This window comes from Crassostrea angulata, chromosome 5 (assembly GCF_025612915.1).
Source record: "Crassostrea angulata isolate pt1a10 chromosome 5, ASM2561291v2, whole genome shotgun sequence".
Classification (NCBI taxonomy): domain Eukaryota; kingdom Metazoa; phylum Mollusca; class Bivalvia; order Ostreida; family Ostreidae; genus Magallana; species Magallana angulata.
In genome coordinates, this window is record NC_069115.1 from 54,135,479 (window position 1) to 54,158,108 (window position 22,630).

At 32.7% G+C, this 22,630-nt stretch overlaps 2 protein-coding genes across 2 annotated transcripts in view; one reads left to right on the top strand and one right to left on the bottom strand.

Annotated features, from left to right (window-relative positions):
- The window catches only part of LOC128182718 (deleted in malignant brain tumors 1 protein-like), a 31,386-nt gene extending 11,877 nt beyond the window's left edge, over positions 1-19,509 (top strand). Inside the window, exons 13-26 of the mRNA XM_052851446.1 lie at positions 1,219-1,363; positions 2,852-3,009; positions 4,371-4,515; positions 4,684-4,847; positions 5,038-5,182; positions 5,288-5,451; positions 5,686-5,830; positions 6,185-6,345; positions 6,477-6,621; positions 8,073-8,245; positions 9,390-9,534; positions 13,961-14,121; positions 14,425-14,554; positions 19,093-19,509. Of these exons, the coding sequence (XP_052707406.1) occupies positions 1,219-1,363; positions 2,852-3,009; positions 4,371-4,515; positions 4,684-4,847; positions 5,038-5,182; positions 5,288-5,451; positions 5,686-5,830; positions 6,185-6,345; positions 6,477-6,621; positions 8,073-8,245; positions 9,390-9,534; positions 13,961-14,121; positions 14,425-14,554; positions 19,093-19,261 (2,150 nt within the window). The 3' untranslated portion in view covers positions 19,262-19,509. The remainder of the gene's footprint in view (positions 1-1,218; positions 1,364-2,851; positions 3,010-4,370; positions 4,516-4,683; positions 4,848-5,037; positions 5,183-5,287; positions 5,452-5,685; positions 5,831-6,184; positions 6,346-6,476; positions 6,622-8,072; positions 8,246-9,389; positions 9,535-13,960; positions 14,122-14,424; positions 14,555-19,092) is intronic.
- LOC128182731 (uncharacterized) lies at positions 14,823-16,010 on the bottom strand. The gene is made up of 2 exons (XM_052851465.1): positions 15,839-16,010; positions 14,823-15,640 (listed from the first exon to the last, which is right to left on the bottom strand). The coding sequence occupies exons 1-2, from the start codon at positions 15,905-15,907 to the stop codon at positions 15,365-15,367; spliced, it is 345 nt and encodes a 114-aa protein (XP_052707425.1). The 5' UTR covers positions 15,908-16,010; the 3' UTR covers positions 14,823-15,364.
- Positions 19,510-22,630: the final 3,121 nt, after the last annotated feature.

A 22,630-nucleotide genomic window follows, 5' to 3' on the forward strand; every position in this document is an offset into this window, starting at 1 on the left:
TGTCTTTGATAAGATCTGTGGTATTTCTTTGCGGCGTTGGCGTAAACTTAAGTCCCTTTTCTAGAAGTTTAATTTCAATTTCAGTAAGATCCCTTGATGAAATATTGATGATGTGGGGATCTATGTCCGTGTCTTCACTTTGACTTAATGCCACCTGTGATTGTGTGTTTTGTGACGACCTTTGTGATACGGTCCTTTCCACAAAAAATGATTGGGGTTGGTATTTTGTTGATGGTTTTGATAGCTATCTGAAACAGGGACCAAACTAGCCGACCGTGTGAGGGTACATAAGCAGCAGATAAGGGATCCTTCTGTTCGTAACACTCCGTGTAGTGAACATTTTGATATGTGCGGGAGAGGCCGGTTTGAAATTTTTCCATTTTACAAAGTCCGCGAGGAAAGTGATCAGCTGCGACTTGCAAAAGAACAATATTTCATAAAAAAATTTAAACCTAAACTTAATCGATAATTCCATTATTTATTCTGCATTGACTTTATTTAGCTTTCATTTCAATAACCTCTTATTTTAAAACAATATCATTTGTACATATTTTATTATGTTTACATGTGTTTGTAAAAAATATTTGCCGCCATCTCCAAATATTGTTTACACTGTTCATGACGTTGTCTACTTTATGACGTCATAATAACGACGTCAACGTTTGTTATTTCTGTTATAATTTGAAATCCACTGAAGAGCCGATCAGGCGAAAGCGCTCTGGATTAAATTTGAAAGAAATGGATTATTGTGTTATCGTCTACTGAAAACATTTATATATATATATATATATATATATATATATATATATATATATATATATATATATATATATATATATATATAAATCTTAGGTTTATTTTTTTCTTTTTTTAATTTATTCACTCCGTAATTTAGTAGAATATTGCAATCATCAACTGAGATGCAAAATTAAAAGAGTGTAAACCAATCGTTTATTTATTTACATATATATTTTGACAATTTTTTTCAATTTTTTAAAATTATACATGTGTTTTCATTAATGAATTGTTCAAAACTAACCAACTGCGCTGGTCTCTTTGTGTCTATCACTGTCACTCTCTCCGTGTCTTTCTAACTGTCTGTTTCTCTTCTGTCTGTCTGTCTGTCTGACACAGTCTCTCTCTCGGTCTCTCTCTCTCTCTCTCTCTCTCTCTCTCTCTCTCAAGCTGCAATATATATGGTGTAGATATTTTTTCTAGGTTTACCTGTGCGGCTGGTAGGTGGACAGAACGATCGTGAGGGGCGGGTAGAGGTGTACATGAACCACGTCTGGGGCACGGTGTGTGACGATGATTGGGACCATGACGATGCCCAGGTTGTTTGCCAAAGTCTGGGGTTTCCAAAGTAGGTTCCTACTTACCAATGTGTGCTAAAAGCGACGGAGTCTGTAATATTTCTAAATCCATTTTTAACCATAACTTCCCCCTCCCCCAAAAAGTATGTTCACAAAATTATGAATTTTAACATTATTTTAAACATTAAGATGACTCATATTAATTCTCATCTTCGCTAGCCAAGGGTTTTCGGTCCACTTTGCTCCCCGTAAACCCTTGCCGGATTTCATTACGAAAACTCGGTGATGTGGTGGCGCTATCTAGCGAGCAAATTGAGTTGCGCCCCTTGCATATTTACATTTTAATCGAATTAAACAACGGGTTATATACACACTACGGTATTAATACAGCTTAAAAACATGCTGACTACCGAATGTCGGAACATAATTAACGATGCTATATTTAAAAACATGTTAAATACGAATTAAGTAATAACCAAGGGAAAGCACAGAATGTTTTATTCATCGTGTTTTGTAAAGACCGGAGTGAGAAAGTCGCCGATTTATATGAAAGCTTTCATGCCATAAAACCAGGTATCGCTGTCGTGAATATTGCGGACCAAAGAAATTAAATAAAACAAAGATCATTGAATCTTTAAAAGCAATAACCATAAGCAGGAACGTATATATACTAACGGGATAGGCAACTTCTACATTCGCCATGTTTACTTTCCATGCTGTCACGCGAGCCTTGACAAGTTTGTAGAACTACATGTTCAATCCCAGTAAAAAAAAATACATGTAGGATTTAAAGCGATCTGGTTAGACCATCGTAGCGATGTACTCGAGAACTTGTGTCTCAACTTGTTAAAAGCACCGAATGTTTTACCAAAGATCCCACATGTGTTTTCTTTTCAAGTTTATATTTACATGCACTGTGATTGGATCAGCTACTCGCAGCTGCAGCCAATCATAAAACGGAGCTTGTCACCGAGTTTTCATAATGAAATCCGCAAAGGGTTTATGGGGAGCAAAGCGGACCGAAAACCCTTGGCTAGCGAAGATGATTAATTCTGTATAAACTTTATTATGATATAGACATTTTTATAAGCAAATTTTTCTATCATTTCATTGGAAGTCACTGTTATCTTTTGACATACATCAGAGAAACATTTACTCTCTGACAATTTTAATCTTTTTGTCTTATATCATTTATCCACGTTTAAATTTTGTCATAAGCAAAAACCTTGTGTTTTAATCAAGTAACACTAACGAAATACAATATATGTTTTGAAATTCTCTTTATCATGCCAACACCCGTGAAGCGAGTATATTTTGGTTTTATGATTATCAAAGAAAGACGGTTAAATATGTTGTAAGATATGGATCTTTTACATAACAGAAGATATTTCTGATTTATCATAACACTATACAGTCAGCAATATTACAATAATACCCCAAAAGTGTACACTGGATATGTCTTTGCATGTTTACGTTTTCGGGCGGGGGATGTAAAATGATGTGAAGAGTCACGATTAATGATGTTTTACCCATTACAGCTTCACAGGGGTAGCACGTGTAGCTGCCTATTTTGGACAAGGGAGCGGGCCAATATTGCTTGATAATGTAAGATGCAACGGAAATGAAGTGGACGTCCGCAATTGTAGCTACACATCGAATGTCAACTGTGGCCATAGTGAAGATGCTGGAGTTATCTGTAATTGGCCATTGTTGATTTGCTCTTTTTTTCTAATAAATTATACTTTAATGATAACAAATAATTATATATTTTTTCTTCTCAAGTAGTAGTGTTCGTTTTTTTCCTGATAAATTATTTATTGAAGAGGTTCGTTCCTCTGTTTTTGGGTAGCCATTTTGGGTCACCTTTATTCTGGAAATTATGCATCATATATTGATTCTACTCATAAATTCATTTTTCATAATGCCAATTAAAGTATTTTAAATAAAAAAGAAAAGGAAAAATTACATATGTACAGAATTTAGTATGGGACTATATTTTGTTGCGAAAGGTTTTTAAGAAGAAAATGAAAATTTTTCTTAACTCAGTTGTTTTATAGTACCGTCACTTTAGCTTCCTTATTTTCAGTGCAAACAATATTTCCAGATAGTTTTTGCATTAGGATATTTTCATTTCGTTATGAAAAACAGATTTCTACAATTTTTCAATATTTCTTTCGACACATATTGGCAAATTTAACTTATATTTAATAATAGTCATAGAAAAATGAATCCCACTTTTGGGCTAAAATTAGCTTATTTCATGCAACATCTCAAATGTTACATAATAGCCGCATACTTTTGGTTATTTTCAAGTTTATCATAATTTTAGAGAAAGTTTGAGACATTTAGATAATTTCATTTCATGTTGAATTATTAATGGATAAACACAGCATTTTATCAGTGCAAAAAGATCAAAATATCCGTTGGATGAAGAAATTGTAACTTTTTCTTCATGATAATTTTAATTTTATTTATTTTAATTATTTTAAATAGTTTAAATTTGTATTTGATACCATAGTTCATTCCGATTTATGTGCAATCTGCACATTCAGGTCAGAAAGGTCATATTAAATACACCGTAGCGCCAAATGAAGCATATAGACCTCAACATTTTGTTTTGAATTTTGGTTAAGCTATGTGTGTAGATTTTTGAAAAATATTTTAGATCTTAGGACTTTTGATCCAAGGTCCTTAAGGATATCAAATTTCTAAAAACGTTTTCTCTTGTAGAAGTAGTTTTTAGTTGATCAAAATAGATACTGTAAAAAATTATTAGAAAGTGTAGTCAACAATATTTTTTGTTTCCTATTTCCTTTTAATTTATGTATCGAAAGAATTTAACTTTTACAAATACTCATTATAATAAATGGAATTCTGTCCATTATTATATCATGATACGATTCGCGCGCAGTCGCATTTTTTCAACCATGGTTTTCTCTTTAATTCATTTCAAGCCCAATATCTGGATGAATAATCTCTATTAGAGTGTACAGGAACATGAAAGAAAATGTTGTTTTAAACGTATTTTGGCAAGCGAGTTTTTACCATCATTACTAGGTGTACCGTTAAGGTTGGTGGATGGAAAGATTGGAAAAGAGGGACGAGTTGAGGTTTACATGAACAACCATTGGGGGACCGTGTGTAACAGTAACTGGGGACAGAACGAGGCTCAAGTCGTTTGTGAGAATCTCGGCTATGGAAGGTTTGTAAAAATATATGATACTTTATGAATATATTACTTTGAAACGAAAATGCCTGGCTAATGTTTTTTTAAATGATTTTTGGTAAAGCTATCAATGATCTTCAGATGATCTAAGAGCCTTACTTGAAGAATTCTTCAAATACTAGTTCATCGCTTCCTTTTGTTCAGGTTGAACGCAGTACCTCGGCAATCTGCGTTTTTTGGAGAAGGCACTGGTGACATTGTCCTACATAACGTACGCTGTTCTGGAAGGGAAACCGCTCTCATTGATTGCCAACACGAAGTTCTTGTCTCCACAAATTGTAGTCATGACAACGATGCAGGAGTTAGCTGTAATTTAATATAAAAATGGGTTTTTTTCTAAGCATATTTCAAAATCTTTGTTTTAACCTAAATTGTGACATTGTGTATCTTGTATTCATATTTCAACATCGTAATGTACGAGTTTTTGACAATATTGAAACATTAAGATTCAGAATATTGTAAAAATATTACTTTTATGTACATGATATTTTTTCAAAGGTCTCCCGATCCGTTTATTCGGAGGAAGAAATGCTATGGAGGGTAGGGTAGAAATATTTTTACAAAATGAGTGGGGAACAATTTGTGACACACTATGGGATAGTAAAGATGGCAGTGTGGTATGCAGGAGTTTGGGCTACAAAGGGTTTGTATTACGAAATTCGCCATGTATGTTTTTTCTACAGAATAATATCAAAATATTGTAAGCATTTATAGTAATAAAAGTAGTTCATTGTGTCTTGAAATTTAGATTTACAGGTGTACCTCGTTACAACTCGTTTTATGGAAAGGGAAGTGGGCGAATATGGCTACAGAATAGCAGTTGCAGTGGTGATGAAACGAGCATCCAAAACTGTATCAAATCAGGAATAGGGGTTCATCAATGTAATCATTCCAATGATGCCAGTGTAAAATGTATGAATACATTACAGAGGTTTATCTCTCTTTCCGTCTTCTTTCTTCTCTATCTCTCTTTCCGTCTTCTTTCTTCTCTCAAAGGCACATATAAATATTGTGATGGTTGCTTCAATACATTTCTAAGGTGGCCTCATCTTCAGATGTTTTAGATCTAGCTTGATATTTTGAAAGGTTCTAACAAATTAGATGACTTTGTGTTTTCAATTTAGTTTTGTTCAAAATTGTTGATAGGTATTCCCATTCGACTTGTAAATGGGTCAAGCATTGACGAAGGAAGAGTAGAGGTATATCAAGACAATCAATGGAGCACCATATGTGGTAAAAGTTGGAGTAATAGTGAGGCTCAGGTTCTTTGTCAAAGTCTGGGGTTTGGCAGGTATGTGGTTAATCAGCAGTAATGTATCATATCGCGGTATTCTAACTTAAAAGAATGTAAATAGATAAATTTTTATTGTATGTTTCATATTCTAAATGCAAGTAGGATTTCAAAGCAATAAACACTTTGGTTTTCTTTAAATAATAAAATTGTTAGATAGAATACCAGAAATACTATATTACAATTAATTCACATACATCTGATTAAGTATACATGTAATACTTTGTTCATCGTATAATGATAATTCGGCTTCTCTGTAGCATTTAGTTAATTTGTTTTAGATGAATACAAAAGTGAACCTATTCATTACATGTTTGCTGATTTTTAAAGATAAATGAAAGGATTTTTTTAAAGAGCGATGAATATCAATGCCAAAGCTTCTTTTGGAGAAGGAAAAGGGGATATATTGATACAAAATGTTAACTGCAAAGGCACCGAGAGTAGCTTATTGGACTGTGGAAAAGATGACGTCATCGTCCAAAACTGCAGTCATCACTATGATATAGGAGTAAAATGTAATCTTTTTTTCAACGTAGTTTTCTTTTAACTTTTTGATATGGGACTTTTATTTTAAAAACGTATGGTTTCAACATTGAATTTTATTGAAACCTGAGGCCTTATGTTAGCCTTTTCCGCCAAACCACAGGTTCCTCTGTTCGTTTGGTTAATGGTACACACGAGTGGGAGGGTCTTGTTGAGATGTATGATGGTAGTACCTGGAAGGGGCTTAGTGCACAGAACTGGAACACCGCAGAAGCACGGGTTGCTTGCCGTAGTTTAGGATTTGATGGGTATGTTATTCATTTTGCTCTGTTTTCTATTAAGAATATTAACTTTTAATTAAAAATTATTGAGTATAAAAGTCAGAGAACACTCACATTTTTCAGACCTTGATAAAAACTGAGACATATTTTCAAAGTTAAGTTGTTTAAATACCAAATGTAAACAAATTGAATGATAAATTTTGGGATCAAACCTCTACCGGTATTCTTTAAAGATGAAAGAATAATGATGATCTTTGTTACTGTATATTCCAATATCGGTGTTTGCCAACACGAAAAAGGAATAAAAATACAAAACAAAACAAGGCAAAAAATAATTAAAAATAAAATTTAAAAAAATTAGAAATTTTTTAACAATCTTTTGTTTTCAAATACAAAACAGGTAAGTTTGTAAAGTAAATCTTGTGTGATAAAATCCTTCTGATATTTTTCTGTTTAACATTGAGTCCTTTTTGTTTTGAGAGTTATTTTAAAAAGTTTTCTCTATTTTCTCTCTGTAAAATGCAACCTCTTCCATCGTGGCACAAGACTATACTCAGGGTCACAATTTTAACAATCTTGAATTAAGTCTACCCAAGGATGCGTCTACTCAAGTTTCATCTCTTCTGACCAGATGGTTTTTGAGACGAGAAGTAAAACAAACCCAGGCCTTTCAATGTTTTAAAATCATTTCTCTTTGAAATAGGTTTTGTCCGTCATTTTAATAATTTGAATCCCCTCTGCTCATTACTAATTTGTAATAAATTTGATTAAATATGAAATTGTGAATACAAAACGACAACAACAACAACAACGAAGAGACTGACAGACAACGGACACATTTTGATAAGAAAAACTCACTTGAAAACATGGCACAGTTGAGCTAAAATTGAACAATGTATCCAGTTAGAGAAAAAAATGCTTCTGGTCTTTTGAGGACATTTATCCAAATTTTTATAGTCAAATAAGGATTGGAACGTAATAAACATGAATGAAGAAAAATATGGTTAAGAGGAGAAACGTTTTGAATGAATCTACTACTTTTCAAAACAACTTCTTAAACTGTTCGTAAGATTTTTTTTTCAATCAATAAATACTATATTTTCATGTGTTATCGTTGTGTGGCATCGTTGTATCAATATTCAGACTTATAATTGTTAATTAATTAGAAAATGTTAACCCTCCTCAATATTGAAATGCATTTTTCTTTTAAATCTTTAATAAATTTTATATAAATTATAATTTTAGATTTTAAACATATTTAAAGAAAACAATAAATTGAAACAAGATTAAATCAAAGCTCTTGGATGAGCTAAAACACAACATATAACATATATTTGCTAAGAATTGAAATGTTAAAACCCTTAAATATATGCAACTCACGGTTTTGATTCGAAGCAAAGCAAAACGTAAAATGATCATAATCCCTGATGAAAAAACTTAAGTAATGTTTGTTTAATCTTATAAATTTCCTTTTACAGGTCCACAGTTGTTACTCAACCTTTCAAAATGAATCAAAGAATAACTGTAAAGTTTCCCACATATTTCGATTGTCGAGGACACGAGAGAAATCTCTTCGAATGTTCCCATCATAGAATACCAGTAAACACAGGATGGTATTCTAACAAAGAGTGTACTCAAGCAGAAGTGAGGTGTAAGGTTCTATTCAATATAAAAAAGTTGTTGTAAAATCATATTTTAAGAAGTGTTAGCTGGTTGTAAATTCATAATTTTTGGAGATTTTCCTGGTTGTTAGGGATGCGGTAGACATGGGGTTTTAACTTTATCTACGCTAATAATGGTTCATATCTATTTCTCAATTAGTACGTCACTTAAACTAGTAAGATAATTATTCTAGAGACGAAATAAGCAGGTTAAGGTTTTTAAAGAGGGTACCATAAATTAGCCATAAAAGTCATAACTAATCAATCATCAATGAAAATCTTGTGAACAATAATACGGTTTTTTAATACGACAGGGTTTAGTGGTAATATGTAATAGTATTTTGTGAATAAACTGGACTGGCCGATGAACATGAGTTGCATGTTAATGTCTTCTTTCTATTTTGTGTCTGTCGATAAATACAAATTTTAAAATAAGAATAAAATACAAATGGGTTACTTATCATGTATCATGCATATTAAACATGAAAAAGAAATTTTGTGATTTGGCAACAAAATTTATAATATCAAATAATATTTTAGAGAGATGATTACCGTGACCAAATGCCTGCGATATGTTAAAACGATCATATGATATATTTTGATATTAAAATCAGTGAAGTGTGATTGAATTATAGATATTATACAAGTTAATATATAATGCAATAGATTTAAATCATATCGTATTTTATGATGGTGTTGGGCCATGCGTGTTAATTGTTTTCTAAAAGAAAATCTTTCTTAACCGTATTTATATAAAAGGAATTTCAATAGTCAGATTCAGGATTTTAAATTGCATTAAATATTTTTTTTTTAGATCTTAGGGTTGTTTATCATTGCGACAGCTGTTGTTAATGAGACTGAAAATGTTGCTAAGTTACATTTTGTTGACAGTTGATTTAATATATAGTGTGAAAGAACAAAAAAAAAAACTCTCAAGTTTAATGTAGCCTGTCAGAAAAAAAATTATTTCATGACTCAATTATGAGCATGTTCAATCAAAAGTTATTGCATTTCAAACATTTTTTCTTGTTTCTTTTTTTCTTGCATTTTCTTTGGGAATATGCAATTAAAATCCAAATGTCGGTCCTTTGACAAAGACTGATATTCCTTATATGTATACGGCCTGTTTTCCAGGTATTCCTGTGCGGCTTTCTGGGGGATACAGCAGTGTAGTGGGACGTGTAGAAATCTTTCTAAACAACGTTTGGGGTACAATTTGTGATGCAGGCTGGGGCTCCGTGGACTCACGTGTAGTTTGCCATACTCTTTTTGGAGATAAGTAAATGTTTTTTATGTAGATATTCATTTTGACCAAATCAATCATCCTTTAAAAGTGTTAAGATTGGGGTAAGTAAAATGATTTTAATCACAGCCGATACGCAATTATCTAATTATTTAAAAGAATTATTCAAAGTTTAAGAAATCTTTGTATTTTATACGAAATCTTTGACTAAAGAATTATGCAGACCATGTTATTCATTCAAATAGTAGTATTGAATTCAAAGTAACAGAAAATGATTTGTTTAACTTTGATCAGTCTAAGTGAAAAAAAAATGTAAGAGATAAAACTGTTTTGAACAATAAAATTTGTATGTTCAAAACGTTTCAATGTTTCTACTATTTATTGAAAGTTTCTTCAAATCTATCTCATTAACTGGGAGGTCTTGGACAAGATTTGGAATCATGATCTTATTTTTTTATTTTCTATGTTAAAATGGTTTACTTATACATTGTGAATGACTGGCCAATATTTAAATCATAGAAATTAAATTACAAGCGAGATACAGAACTATGAGATCATTGTTATGTAAACAAAGCTTAATTATGTCGAAACATTTAAAATATGCATACATATATTTTTAACATTATGATTAAACAATGAAATTTGTAAATGTTGACTCAAAATCTTGCCAGGGTCCCTTCAACATTGGCAATTAAAAACTTTATTTGACTATTTGTTAGATTTTTACACATACTATCTGATATATATATATATATATATATATATATATATATATATATATATATATATATATATATATATATATATATATATATTTCAAAACCTAATGGTATTAGTTTCAAAAGATAAACTCTGCATTGTGGCACCGGTTTGACCTAGTCTATACACGTGCGCAGCAATAACATTGTAATCGCCTTTTTTGTTGTCGAGTTCTTTTTCACATTAAGATGTTCACTTGGTGACACCAGATTAACCCCCTTCCCCGAAGTACCGTTGCCCCACAATTACGCATTTTGACGCATATACCTTTTCCCCGCAATCACGCACTTTAACGCACTTTTCGTTGTTGACTGTTACGGCTCCGATAACTCGTAATTTATTGTTTTATTTATCAAAATTAATAATGGAATTAAAATAAAAAATAAATGTAATCAAGTTATGCCATTATTTCAACATTAGCGATTGTAAAAGAGTATTCATACAGCTCCCTTAAATCAGCTGGTTTCTCAAATGACATCTGCTTTAGTCACTGGGCATTTCATTTATTAAGTTTGACAACCCCCTCAATTTACAACGTAAGGCAAATGAGAAAAAATCCTTGAGTTGCTTCTCGATAAAGATTGTTCAAGAATATATAATTAGAGATAATATAAACAAATCTTCAATACAATTTTGAGATCTTTGATTTTAATATTGTGATATTTTTTATGATAAATTATACTTTAATGGGATCAATACGATCCGATTAAAGAAATTGTTAATCCATGTGATTATAATACTACAAAATATCTGTGTGTTTATATAGATAAATGCTTTATGCAGAGAAAACAGTTCAAGGGACTATAAAGAATTGTAAAAAAATGTCTTGCATGCTATAGCCTTTATGTTGTTACATTCTTTTGTTTGTCATTTGATTTCATTTTGACTGTATGCCAACATGGTGATGCCAATAAACCATTGAAGTGAATGAATGTACTATGCTACTGAATTGAATAAATATCACCATGCTACTGAAATACAGCAGAGAAAATGTATGGTTTAAGAAGGTTTTACATTTTTACTTTCAATTCAAATTGGCTCCTTTTCAATGCCCGGAAAGTATGTTATCTGGAACATGTTCAATTGTAGAATAGCCATGGTGCGCATACAAAACAAGTGTATCGTACATATTGGCCATGGTTTGTGCCAAGATAAACAAGATAGTATTTATGGGAACAATATTTACAGATATATTTTATCCATGCATTGATTTGACACAATTCTATTGAACAAGGACTTTATAATTTTTTCCTGACTTAAAATAAATCATATGCCAAGCTTTACCGTCATAAGTGTATAACACATGTTTTGTTTTTATCATCTGTTGAATACTTTTAATTGTATAAACACAATGTTGTTACTACTGACAGAGAACTGGAAACGACAAATAAATATAGTGAAGTACATCTATTCAATTGCACACATGCTTATTAAAAACATGTTTATTCCCAGTTATTTTTTTTAAATTAGTGCACACGCGTAATTTATTGCAAACGCAGTAGTTTATCAAATGTAGGTAGCGAAGGCATTTTTTTGACAGAAATGCTAAAAAAACATTCGAGTAATTTGAGCTTTAGCTATTTTCAACGGAAAATAATGTTAAGTTCAATGTTTATGATTTCAAAGTCTTGACTTTGAGCTAATTTTATTCAAACTTTTGACCATTTTGACCTGTTTACAAAGCAAACTTTAAATACAAAAACGACGATTAATTGGCTTAGAAAATTCGCGTAGTTTCGGAGAATATATATAAATCGTTTTTACTTCTCAGTTTATGTGTTATATTTAATTATGAGAAAACAATTTTATAGAAATATTTTTCAGCATACAGGGAATAACAATTTTATCATGAATATTAACCAATTCTATCAATTTTTTTTCAAACTGTCGAAAACTAAAGGTCATAACGTACAAGGTTTTGTTTCCACAATCATGAACGGCAGGTTTTACATACATATTTCGTGCATTGATGCATACATTTGGCTGAGAGGGAGTATAATTTGAGGAAAAAATGTTTTTCGCGGGAGGGGTTCTCTTTTGGAAGGTTTACAATGCTTAATCAGATACTTGAACTTTAATTCGTTTCTGGTTTAACATATACTTTTATTTTTACAAGTTTCTTCCTGTTTTAGACAAAAACTAAGTATATGTGTATGTGTATAAGTTTGACGATTGTTCCGAAAGTGACCCGTTATTGTCGTGTGCACAGCATGAGTTTGGTCGTGCAGCGAAAGACACTCTTAACTGTTGACGAATTCATTTATATGTATTCATTTTTTTTTATTATCATGTGTGGATAAAATATAAAGCTGTAATATAATTTGCACATTAACTATAAGATGTTAAATGCACTTAGTCATATGGTTTATAAATACAACTAAAATAATCACTTTAATTTTATTTGTTACGAACGGTCCGAAACGCTACGAGCAATACAGATGAGGGAATGAAAGACTATTTTTTTTTATTTTAGAAACGTTTTAATTGTACTGGGTTTTTACAAAACACATTACTCAAATTTCCCAAGCATAATTTAACTGGGATAACTTGTGTCGTTTAGAAAAAAAAACACCAAATGAACAACCTATTGAACAAAAACAAATGCTATCAAATAAATACTTAAATAACTCAAACTCAAGTTCTACATGATCTCAAAAACTACGAGCTAAAAAAACCCAACTATATGTCGATGGAATTGGTTAAATACGCACGACACACTTCACTTAAAAAAAACACGTTTTTTCTACACGTTATCACGAGTGTGCTGTGGGGAAAAGGATAATGTCGTACAACAAAGGTTGGCGTTAAGTTGCTGTAACGTCATAACGATCGAAAGGGGAAAAGAGTTAAATTAATTTTAGCACATGTTTAAATATTTCTTTTTCTCTATATGACGGTAAAAGAATGATTGTCGATGCTCTGGTAAGCAAAGTAAAAAGGTCAATACGATTGACTTGCAAGTGACTTGCGACGCGGGTGTTAGCATTGCTATTTGTATTTGCAAGGCGAGCGTTTTTTTCCGGACAATTGTGAAACGCAAGTACGGCTCCTAATGGCGTTGCACGTTGCTAGTGGTAGCCCATCTTGATAAATTATCGCACGTGACACCTACGACTGATGAATCAAACTTTTTTTTGTCTTACCTTGCACTTGCAATCACTTCAATAATTTTTCTTGCCTTTCAATAAACCACGGTAGCTACGTTTGGCAAAACCCGTTGCACAAAACACGACCACGCACGACCAGTTGTTACTGAGATTACATGTTTCTACATTTAACCATTTTGTCAAATCGTCACCAAAAGTATCTTTTAGGAGTTTGATTTATATAAAATAGTATATTGAAAAACAAATAATCAGCAAGTACTGTATTTAGTTTCTAAACTTCTTTTTAGATTTTAAATAAATCAAGGGACGGTACCAACATTGCTGCATTTTTCAGTTTTCTAATTGAAATCAACTTGACCTTTTTTCTAAATAATTTTTTTTTAAAACGATAACGATTTCTGACGTCATTTTACTATTACCTTAAGCATCTTATGTTGTTGTAAGCTCCTTTTGAGTTGTTTTAGGTTTCATTTGGGTCACATGACTTCCATTTGTGTGACAAGTAGACTCATATCGGGAGAAAATCTTTAAACGAGATTTATCGTATAGAGAAGCACACTCTTAAAACAATTACTGTAGTTTACGTTGTTTTGCAGTTATTATGGAACCACAGTCAGTACAAGACATCTTGTTCGGAGCGTTGGTGATATCCTGTTGGCAAATGTATCTTGTACGGGGTCAGAACGCAGTGTTTTGGAATGCAAGCACAGTCTGATGACAGATCAATGCAGTCACACCAAGGACGTGGCAGTAAAGTGTAAAAAATGCATTTAATCTATTAAAGTAGGATAACTTATTAGAAAATACAACAACTGCATTTCTTGTGGGAAAATCTCTAGGCAGCGTTTTTTGCAAGTAGTCAAATTTCATTGGAGTGTGTTTGTGGTAAATAAAAACAGAAAAGTTTAAATTAACACTTTGCCTACACCCACTTAATTTCAAGTCAGTTAAAACGAAATTAATCAGAATCATTTATCATATTGTTTAACCAAAAGTTATCCCAAAAATCATTGAAAAAATATTCCTTTAATTTTAAAAAGTTAATTTTGTGTCTTTTTAGGCTTTCAAAATATACGTTTGAATAATGGCATTGTTGAGGTTTATATGAATTACCAATGGGGCACGGTTTGCAGTTACGATTGGGATGATTTGGATGCAAAAGTTGTCTGCAGAAGTTTAGGGTTACGAAGGTAATACGATTTCAGAGACGTAGAAAAGCTCAAGATAACGTATATCCGGTAATGAACCGATGGTCTAATTATCGCTGTTTTCGCGACAACTTGTATATATATATATATATATATATATATATATATATATATATATATATATATATATATATATATATATATATATATATATATAAAGCACTAGCAAACCAACAACACTCGTTATCTAAAGTGTCGAATCAAAAGATAGACGGTTATAAGATGAGATATAAAAAAGCACTAAAAATAACCAACGACACGAACAATAAAGTAATATATTGTCAAATTTTCGGGACAACCCGTCCCTTCTTCAGGACAACAAAATAAAAACTACATAAGAAAGAAGAAAAACATCTACAAAACTAGCACTAAACTAAACTAAATAATATATAAAAGCTAGATAATGTTTAAACACCGGATCAAAACGTGGCAGCTACATCTTTATATTTAAGAATTCGAGCCCAAGAAAGAAAAATCCCGTCCGACGCAGCGGACGGTCTGTGAAGAAGTGCTGAGAGATAACGCGAACGAATTAACTTGCTAATTGGGGGTTGCTGTTAATTAAGTTGTACTAGTAAGATAATTCGTAGTGAAAGTTTGTAGGGAAGATTGGCCCTGTAAAAGACCACATAAATAATCATGAATGTAAAAACTAATGGAAGTGAAATAAAGAAAAAGAACAAAACCGATTAAGGAAATAGCTAATAATTTGAATAAATAACATGATTAATAGTTTGTACATGGACCGAAAAAGATGAAGATGGTGATATTGCTACGAAAACAAATCAGTACTTAGTTGATGTTCATTTTGGTGAAGTCACTTAATTTGTTAATGCCGTCAGGGCGGAATGACTTCAGTCTATGCATCCAAAATTTTTCTTTATTTTTTCTCTCCGCATCTATCCAGTTAGGGTTGTGATCAATGACCAAAACCATCATGTCCTCCCATTTGTGACCATCTAAATTAAAATGTTCCCCGACGGGTTCTTTAATTTTCTTAGTTTTGATGGTGGAACGATGATTATTGATGCGCCTGCGGAGGTCTCCTGTTTCCCCTACGTATTGTTTCTGACAAAATTTACAATTGATGAGATATTCACAATTGTCAGTACGACAAGAAGTATTTGCGAAAATTATGTAAGTACGGCCAGTAATGGGGCTAGAGAAGTCGTCTGCATCAGAGCTGTGTTTGCACAACAGACATCTGGTGTCAGAACAAGTTCTAAAGCCACCATTAGGCAGAGGGTTCTTTAGTTTGGTTCTTACCACCATGTCCTTAAGGTTTCTAGGGCGCTTGAAAGCTGCCATCGGGGGGTTTTTGAAAACCTCAACCATTTTATCATTGCTGTAAAGGATTGGCAGGTTCTTCTTAAGGACTGCATTTAGGCCCCTAAGGACAGGGTGGTAAGTAGTGACAAATGGGACCTTGTTGTCTTCGTTTTTGGGTTTATATTTTAGAAGGGATAAACGATCCTCTTTAACTAAAACATCAATTGCATTCTGTACAGAGTGCGAGCTGTAGCCCCTGGCACATAAGTGGGATTTTAGGAGTTGACTTTGCTCAGAGTATAGTTCTTGAGTTGAACAAATACGTCTGACTCTGGTGGCTAGGCCTTTTGGTATGCCTCTAAAGGTATGAGGTGGGTGGCAGCTAGACGTCATTAAATAGAGGTGGGAATCTGTAGGTTTAGTATGAAGATTGAAATCGAGTTTGCCATCGACTAAAGTTGAAGTAGTGTCAAGAAACGTGTTGTTGAAAGAGGAAATTTCAGTCGTAAATTTGATGGAAAGAATTGACAAAAGTAATAAAATCATCGAGGTTGTTTCTGTTGTCAACCCACTTCATTTCGATGTCGTCTATGAAGCGCAACCAACTAAGATGTTTGAAGGGTGACTGTGTTAGTAGGTTGCGCTCTAGATTACCCATGAATATATTGGCATAAGATGGTGCCATTTTGGTGCCCATAGCAGTGCCACTGACTTGAAGGTAGTGTTCTCCATTGAACATAAAATTATTGAATTTTAGAACATGCTCTAGGAGCTTGGTGACAGATTCAGTTGAAGGGATCTGAACCTCTCTAGCGTCCCATACCTCTTTACAGGCTGCAATACCTTCGTCATGCGGAATGTTGGTGTAAAGGGATGTGACATCCATCGTCACGAGAATAGTATTATCTGGAAGATTTGAAGATGGCGTTTTGTTAAGATAATCCGTTGTATCTTTAAGATATGACGGTAAATTTTCAACATGTGGACGGAGATGAAGGTCGATGAATTCTGAAATTTTTTCAGTGGGATGTCCAATGGCACTTACTATGGGACGTCCTGGCATTCCAGGTTTGTGAATTTTTGGAAGAACATAAAATTGGCCGGGCTTACAGTTGATAGGAAGAAGGGTAGAATAAATATTGTAACCAATTTCATTATTTTCAAACATAGTATCTAATGTTTTGGTAATAGTATTTGAGAAGTCATCTGTAGGATCAGTGTCAAGCTTTTGGTAAGCTTGAATAGCAAGGTCCCATTTGTCACTACTTACCACCCTGTCCTTAGGGGCCTAAATGCAGTCCTTAAGAAGAACCTGCCAATCCTTTACAGCAATGATAAAATGGTTGAGGTTTTCAAAAAAACCCCGATGGCAGCTTTCAAGCGCCCTAGAAACCTTAAGGACATTGTGGTAAGAACCAAACTAAAGAACCCTCTGCCTAATGGTGGCTTTAGAACTTGTTCTGACACCAGATGTCTGTTGTGCAAACACAGCTCTGATGCAGACGACTTCTCTAGACCCATTACTGGCCGTACTTACATAATTTTCGCAAATACTTCTTGTCGTACTGACAATTGTGTATATCTCATCAATTGTAAATTTTGTCAGAAACAATACGTAGGGGAAACAGGAGACCTCCGCAGGCACATCAATAATCATCGTTCCACCATCAAAACTAAGAAAATTAAAGAACCCGTCGGGGAACATTTTAATTTAGATGGTCACAAATGGGAGGACATGATGGTTTTGGTCATTGATCACAACCCTAACTGGACAGATGCGGAGAGAAAAAATAAAGAAAAATTTTGGATGCATAGACTGAAGTCATTCCGCCCTGACGGCATTAACAAATTAAGTGACTTCACCAAAATGAACATCAACTAAGTGCTGATTTGTTTTCGTAGCAATATCACCATCTTCATCTTTTTCGGTCCATGTACAAACTATTAATCATGTTATTTATTCAAATTATTAGCTATTTCCTTAATCGGTTTTGTTCTTTTTCTTTATTTCACTTCCATTAGTTTTTACATTCATGATTATTTATGTGGTCTTTTACAGGGCCAATCTTCCCTACAAACTTTCACTACGAATTATCTTACTAGTACAACTTAATAAACAGCAAACCCCAATTAGCAAGTTAATTCGTTCGCGTTATCTCTCAGCACTTCTTCACAGACCGTCCGCTGCGTCGGACGGGATTTTTCTTTCTTGGGCTCGAATTCTTAAATATAAAGATGTAGCTGCCACGTTTTGATCCGGTGTTTAAACATTATCTAGCTTTTATATATTATTTAGTTTAGTTTAGTGCTAGTTTTGTAGATTTTTTTCTTCTTTCTTATGTAGTTTTTATTTTGTTGTCCTGAAGAAGGGACGGGTTGTCCCGAAAATTTGACAATATATTACTTTATTGTTCGTGTCGTTGGTTATTTTTAGTGTTATTTTTAGTGCTTTTATATATATATATATATATATATATATATATATATATATATATATATATATATATATATATATATATATATATAATCCAAAATGAGTAAAGTTAATCCACACAAGTAATAAATAATAAAAAATAACAAAAAGCCGATTCAAATCTCTACTGGTTTCATTATAATCTTCAGGAGAAAAACTCCTGAAGATTATAATGAAACCGGTAGAGTTTTAAATCGGCTTTCTGTTATTTTTTATTTTATATATATATATATATATATATATATATATATATATATATATATATATATATATATATATATATATATATATATATATATATATATATGTTTTTGTATATACGCAAAATTTATATTGGTATTGTTTGTTATAAGTAACTTTTTATGATTTTTCCCCTTTTTTGCTATTTGGTGAAAATAAACAAGGATTTATTTACTGTAAGGGTCACGTGTGATAAAATTTCACATAATTCTGGATATTCATAGATCTATATTCACTTTTTAAATATTAGTTTTTATGTAACTGCAACGTGGAAAGGTTCATACAAATCTTAAGGGGCATGGTCACAATATTACTGATAAAAACTTCGTTTTCCTTAAATTTTTTTCAATCTGAAAGTTTATTAAAATATTTAAACAGAAATACAAAATCAACACATTATGATACGTTGATTAACTGATAGACATTACAATAATTAACAAGACACTTTAATTGAGTGAAAATGAAAAACTATTTTTTATAAAGTATGAGAGTATAACAAAACTTTGTCATATATACGAGATGTATATTTTTGTTTCAGCCATTATGCAAACGCACGGAGAACAAATAGGTATTACTATAGCTCAATGCCAATTTTGTTACGCGATGTGGAATGTCGCGGCACGGAATCGTCTCTTTTTGACTGTCCCAAATACACCGCCTCTGGATACTGTTATGGATCCAAAATAGCAGCTGTTGATTGTGATTAAATATTGCCTTGGATCACCTATACATAACACAACATTCTCATTTGATTAATTCAAAGTTCTGGTAAAAAAGCATTAAGAATATGTAAATACTTTACATTTATACGACATTCAAATACAAAATTACATGTAACCTTTCGAGTATCTGATTACCGTTGCATTGTACTTGAATTTGTGGCAATTTAAATTCTGTGTACTTTTATTTCGACTTATAAATACTCAATTAGGAAAATAAAATGTAAAACAATGTTTTACCAATTGTTCGTTTTATGCTTAAATCTGTATGTTATTTGCTATATACAAAACTACACGGAAGCATTTCACTAGAGAACTTAAAGTTTTAATTGTCCTTTCGGATTGTAGTAGGCGGTATTCAGACATTACCGCTTGCGACATGAATATTGAGAGAGAGAGAGAGAGAGAGAGAGGGGGGATTGTGCAGAAAATAATATGTAGGTTAAATGAAAAGATGTAGAGGTGAAACAAACAATTTATATGTTTATGAATAGGCAAGAAGCAAGCAAGACGATGACATTACACACAGGGGTAGACCTTAACACAAAGGCTAACACTATGAAGAAACAAGTAATCAAATATTTAAAATACCGAATTGTGGTAAAGCAGCTAGAGTGGATGAAATACTACATGAAGCTATAAAATATGAACGATACGAAATATGTGAATTCCCGTTTAAACTGCAAAATAGAATCTGGTAAACTGAAAGAATACTAACCTAATAGAATAAAGAATCAAACTGCCTTAAACTGATTAGGTAACAAGATCCTTTGTGAAAGATGCGGTGGATAAAGTTGTACATGATGAACAGGCAGGCCTTAGATCCAGTAGAATTTTCACTGACCAAATTGCAACTCTCAAAATAATTGTTAAGCAATTGGTTAAATGGCAAATATTTATGTACATAATTTTCATTGACTTTGAACAAACCTTTAACTTACAGACTATTATCAGTAAGAACAATGGCTAACAGGACAACATCAAAGCCAGAATAAGCAAAGCCTGCCTGTCAAGCCTTTGCAATGCTTTAGTCAGTATGGGATACCAATGTATAAGTGAAAGCACCATGATCAGAATTTTTAATACCAATGTTAAATCAGTGCTTTTTTTCTGGATGTAAATCCTACAATGTAATAGCGGTTACAAGACAAAATCCAGGTGTTTACCAACAAATACCAAAGACACGTCGGTTAAGTCTTTGGATCAGTAAAGAAAACAAATGAATAGCTACTGGAGCGTACTAGGCAGGAAAGGCGTTCCAGATCAAACAAGAGCATGGCAATGGATTGGCCTGACATTAAGAAAACCCCAAAACAGATTTGCCAGGGAGGAACTAGACTGGAATCCACAAGGTCATAGAAAACAAGGTGACCACTGCAAAACTCTTTCAAAAAGAACAAGAATGAACGAGCTGTAAAGTATAGATAACTGGTGAAGTGAGATAAAAAGAACAGCCCAAAACAAAGTAAGATGGAGAACGACTGTAGCAGCCCTATGCTCCACAAGGAACGAAAATGCCTAACTGAAGTAATTGTGTTTCTTCCCGGAGAGGAGGGGGGGGGGGGGGTTAATTTAAAGTTACAATATATTCAATGAATAATTTTGCTGGTTGTTAAATCATATTTTATGGAGGTTTGGCTGGTTGTGGGGATGTGGTAGACATTGGGTTATAACTTTATCTACGCTAATAATGGCACATATACATTTATCAATTGAAAAGTTACTCAAAATGTATGAAATTAAAGGTAAGATAATTTTTAGAGATAAAATTGCAAAGCTCAATAAAAATATACATTTGGTGTTGGCGTACGGTTGAGGTATTTGGAGCAGGACCCAAGTCTGGTCCAAGTCTCATCAAACATGATTTGGTTGTGTATCTAGGGATAAACTCTGGGACTAAATACCAAGTTAATGTGTTGGGATCAGATGTTTTGTTATTGTTTGACCTTTTCCAAAAATGAACAGATAACTAATTCATTTACACGCTTAAATTCCAAATCTAAGTATAATGCTTTTTAAACTGGAAGATTTGATAAGCAGATTTATGTTTTTTAAAAAGGTACCATTAATTGGCCATAAAAGTAATAAATAATCAGTCTTCAGTCTTTCAAACTTTGAACAATGATACAGCAGCTGTTACCAGCGACAGGTTTTAATGGTAATGCTGAAGAGTATTTTGTTGATAAACTTGTCTGGCATGATGCTCTATTTTGTGTCCAATTTTAAAATAAGATTAAAAGAAAGACAAATGGATTTTCTTATCAATAATGGATCATGAATATTAAACATGAAAAAGACATGTTCTGAGTGCCAGTGATTAGTTAAAAACGATCACATGCTGTGTGTTGATATCAAATCAGTGGAGTGTGATTGAATTATAGATATCATATAAATGAATATAAAATGATAAAAAAAATCATATCGTAATATATGATGATGCTGGGCCATGTATGTGTATTGTTTCCAGATTTTTTTTAAAAATAAGAATCTTTCTAAAACGTATTTATGTAATATTTCAATAGTCAAATTCAAGATTTTAAATTGCATTAAACAATTTGTTTTAGATTTTAGATTTGTTTATCATTTCCAAATTTTGGTCAACGAAAAAACTGAAACTGAATTTTTGTCTCGTTCTTCATACTAAATGTTAGACCATAATTTATCACCTAATTGTCTAAGGACCCCCCCCCCCCCCCGATTATGACAAAGAGAACACAGCGGGTGTGACTGGTTAGCAGAGGAAGCTCACACTTCCTAAGCATCTGCTCCTACATCTATCTATTTAGAGGTACTTGTTGCTCTGCTTTGAATTTGCATTTCGTTTTATGTATTTTTGAGATGGTTCATGGTTTGTTATTGTCATTTTTTCATTGATGTAAACTATTGCTTTTCATAGAATCGGCAACAGTTCTAAAGACATTTAAAACAATACATGGACCATCACATAACAAATTATAGGCCCATGGGCCACATCGCTCCGGAATAATGTCATATAATAGATTCTGCCGGACACGTCATTACTGGTGATGTAAATTCACTTTTCATTAAAGGACCAAAATATAGGGAGCCTAGACCATTCACATGGCGTCATAATTTTATACTTATGGTAATCCTACATACACCCATAGCAGCCTTTCCAAGCAGGAAATACTTTAAAATCATAAATCTGTAATGGATATCTTTAATATCCCAAATACACGAAATGAATTTGATTTACCTTATTTGTACTGGATTCCAAAGCTTCACAAAAGTCTTTTCAAACACATATATATAGCAGGTTCCAGTAAATGTTCTACCAAACCCTTCTCGTTATCCCTATTACAGTAATGAAGGAGAAACTTCAAGAGTAGTGCACAA

Bases quoted from the DNA above. Each gene is read 5' to 3' on its own strand.
- LOC128182731 (XM_052851465.1), bottom strand. From the start codon at position 15,907: ATGGTTGAGGTTTTCAAAAACCCCCCGATGGCAGCTTTCAAGCGCCCT. The intron at 15,641-15,838 runs GTAAGAACCAAA...AAATTTTGTCAG, and splicing joins GAAACCTTAAGGACATGGTG to AAACAATACGTAGGGGAAAC.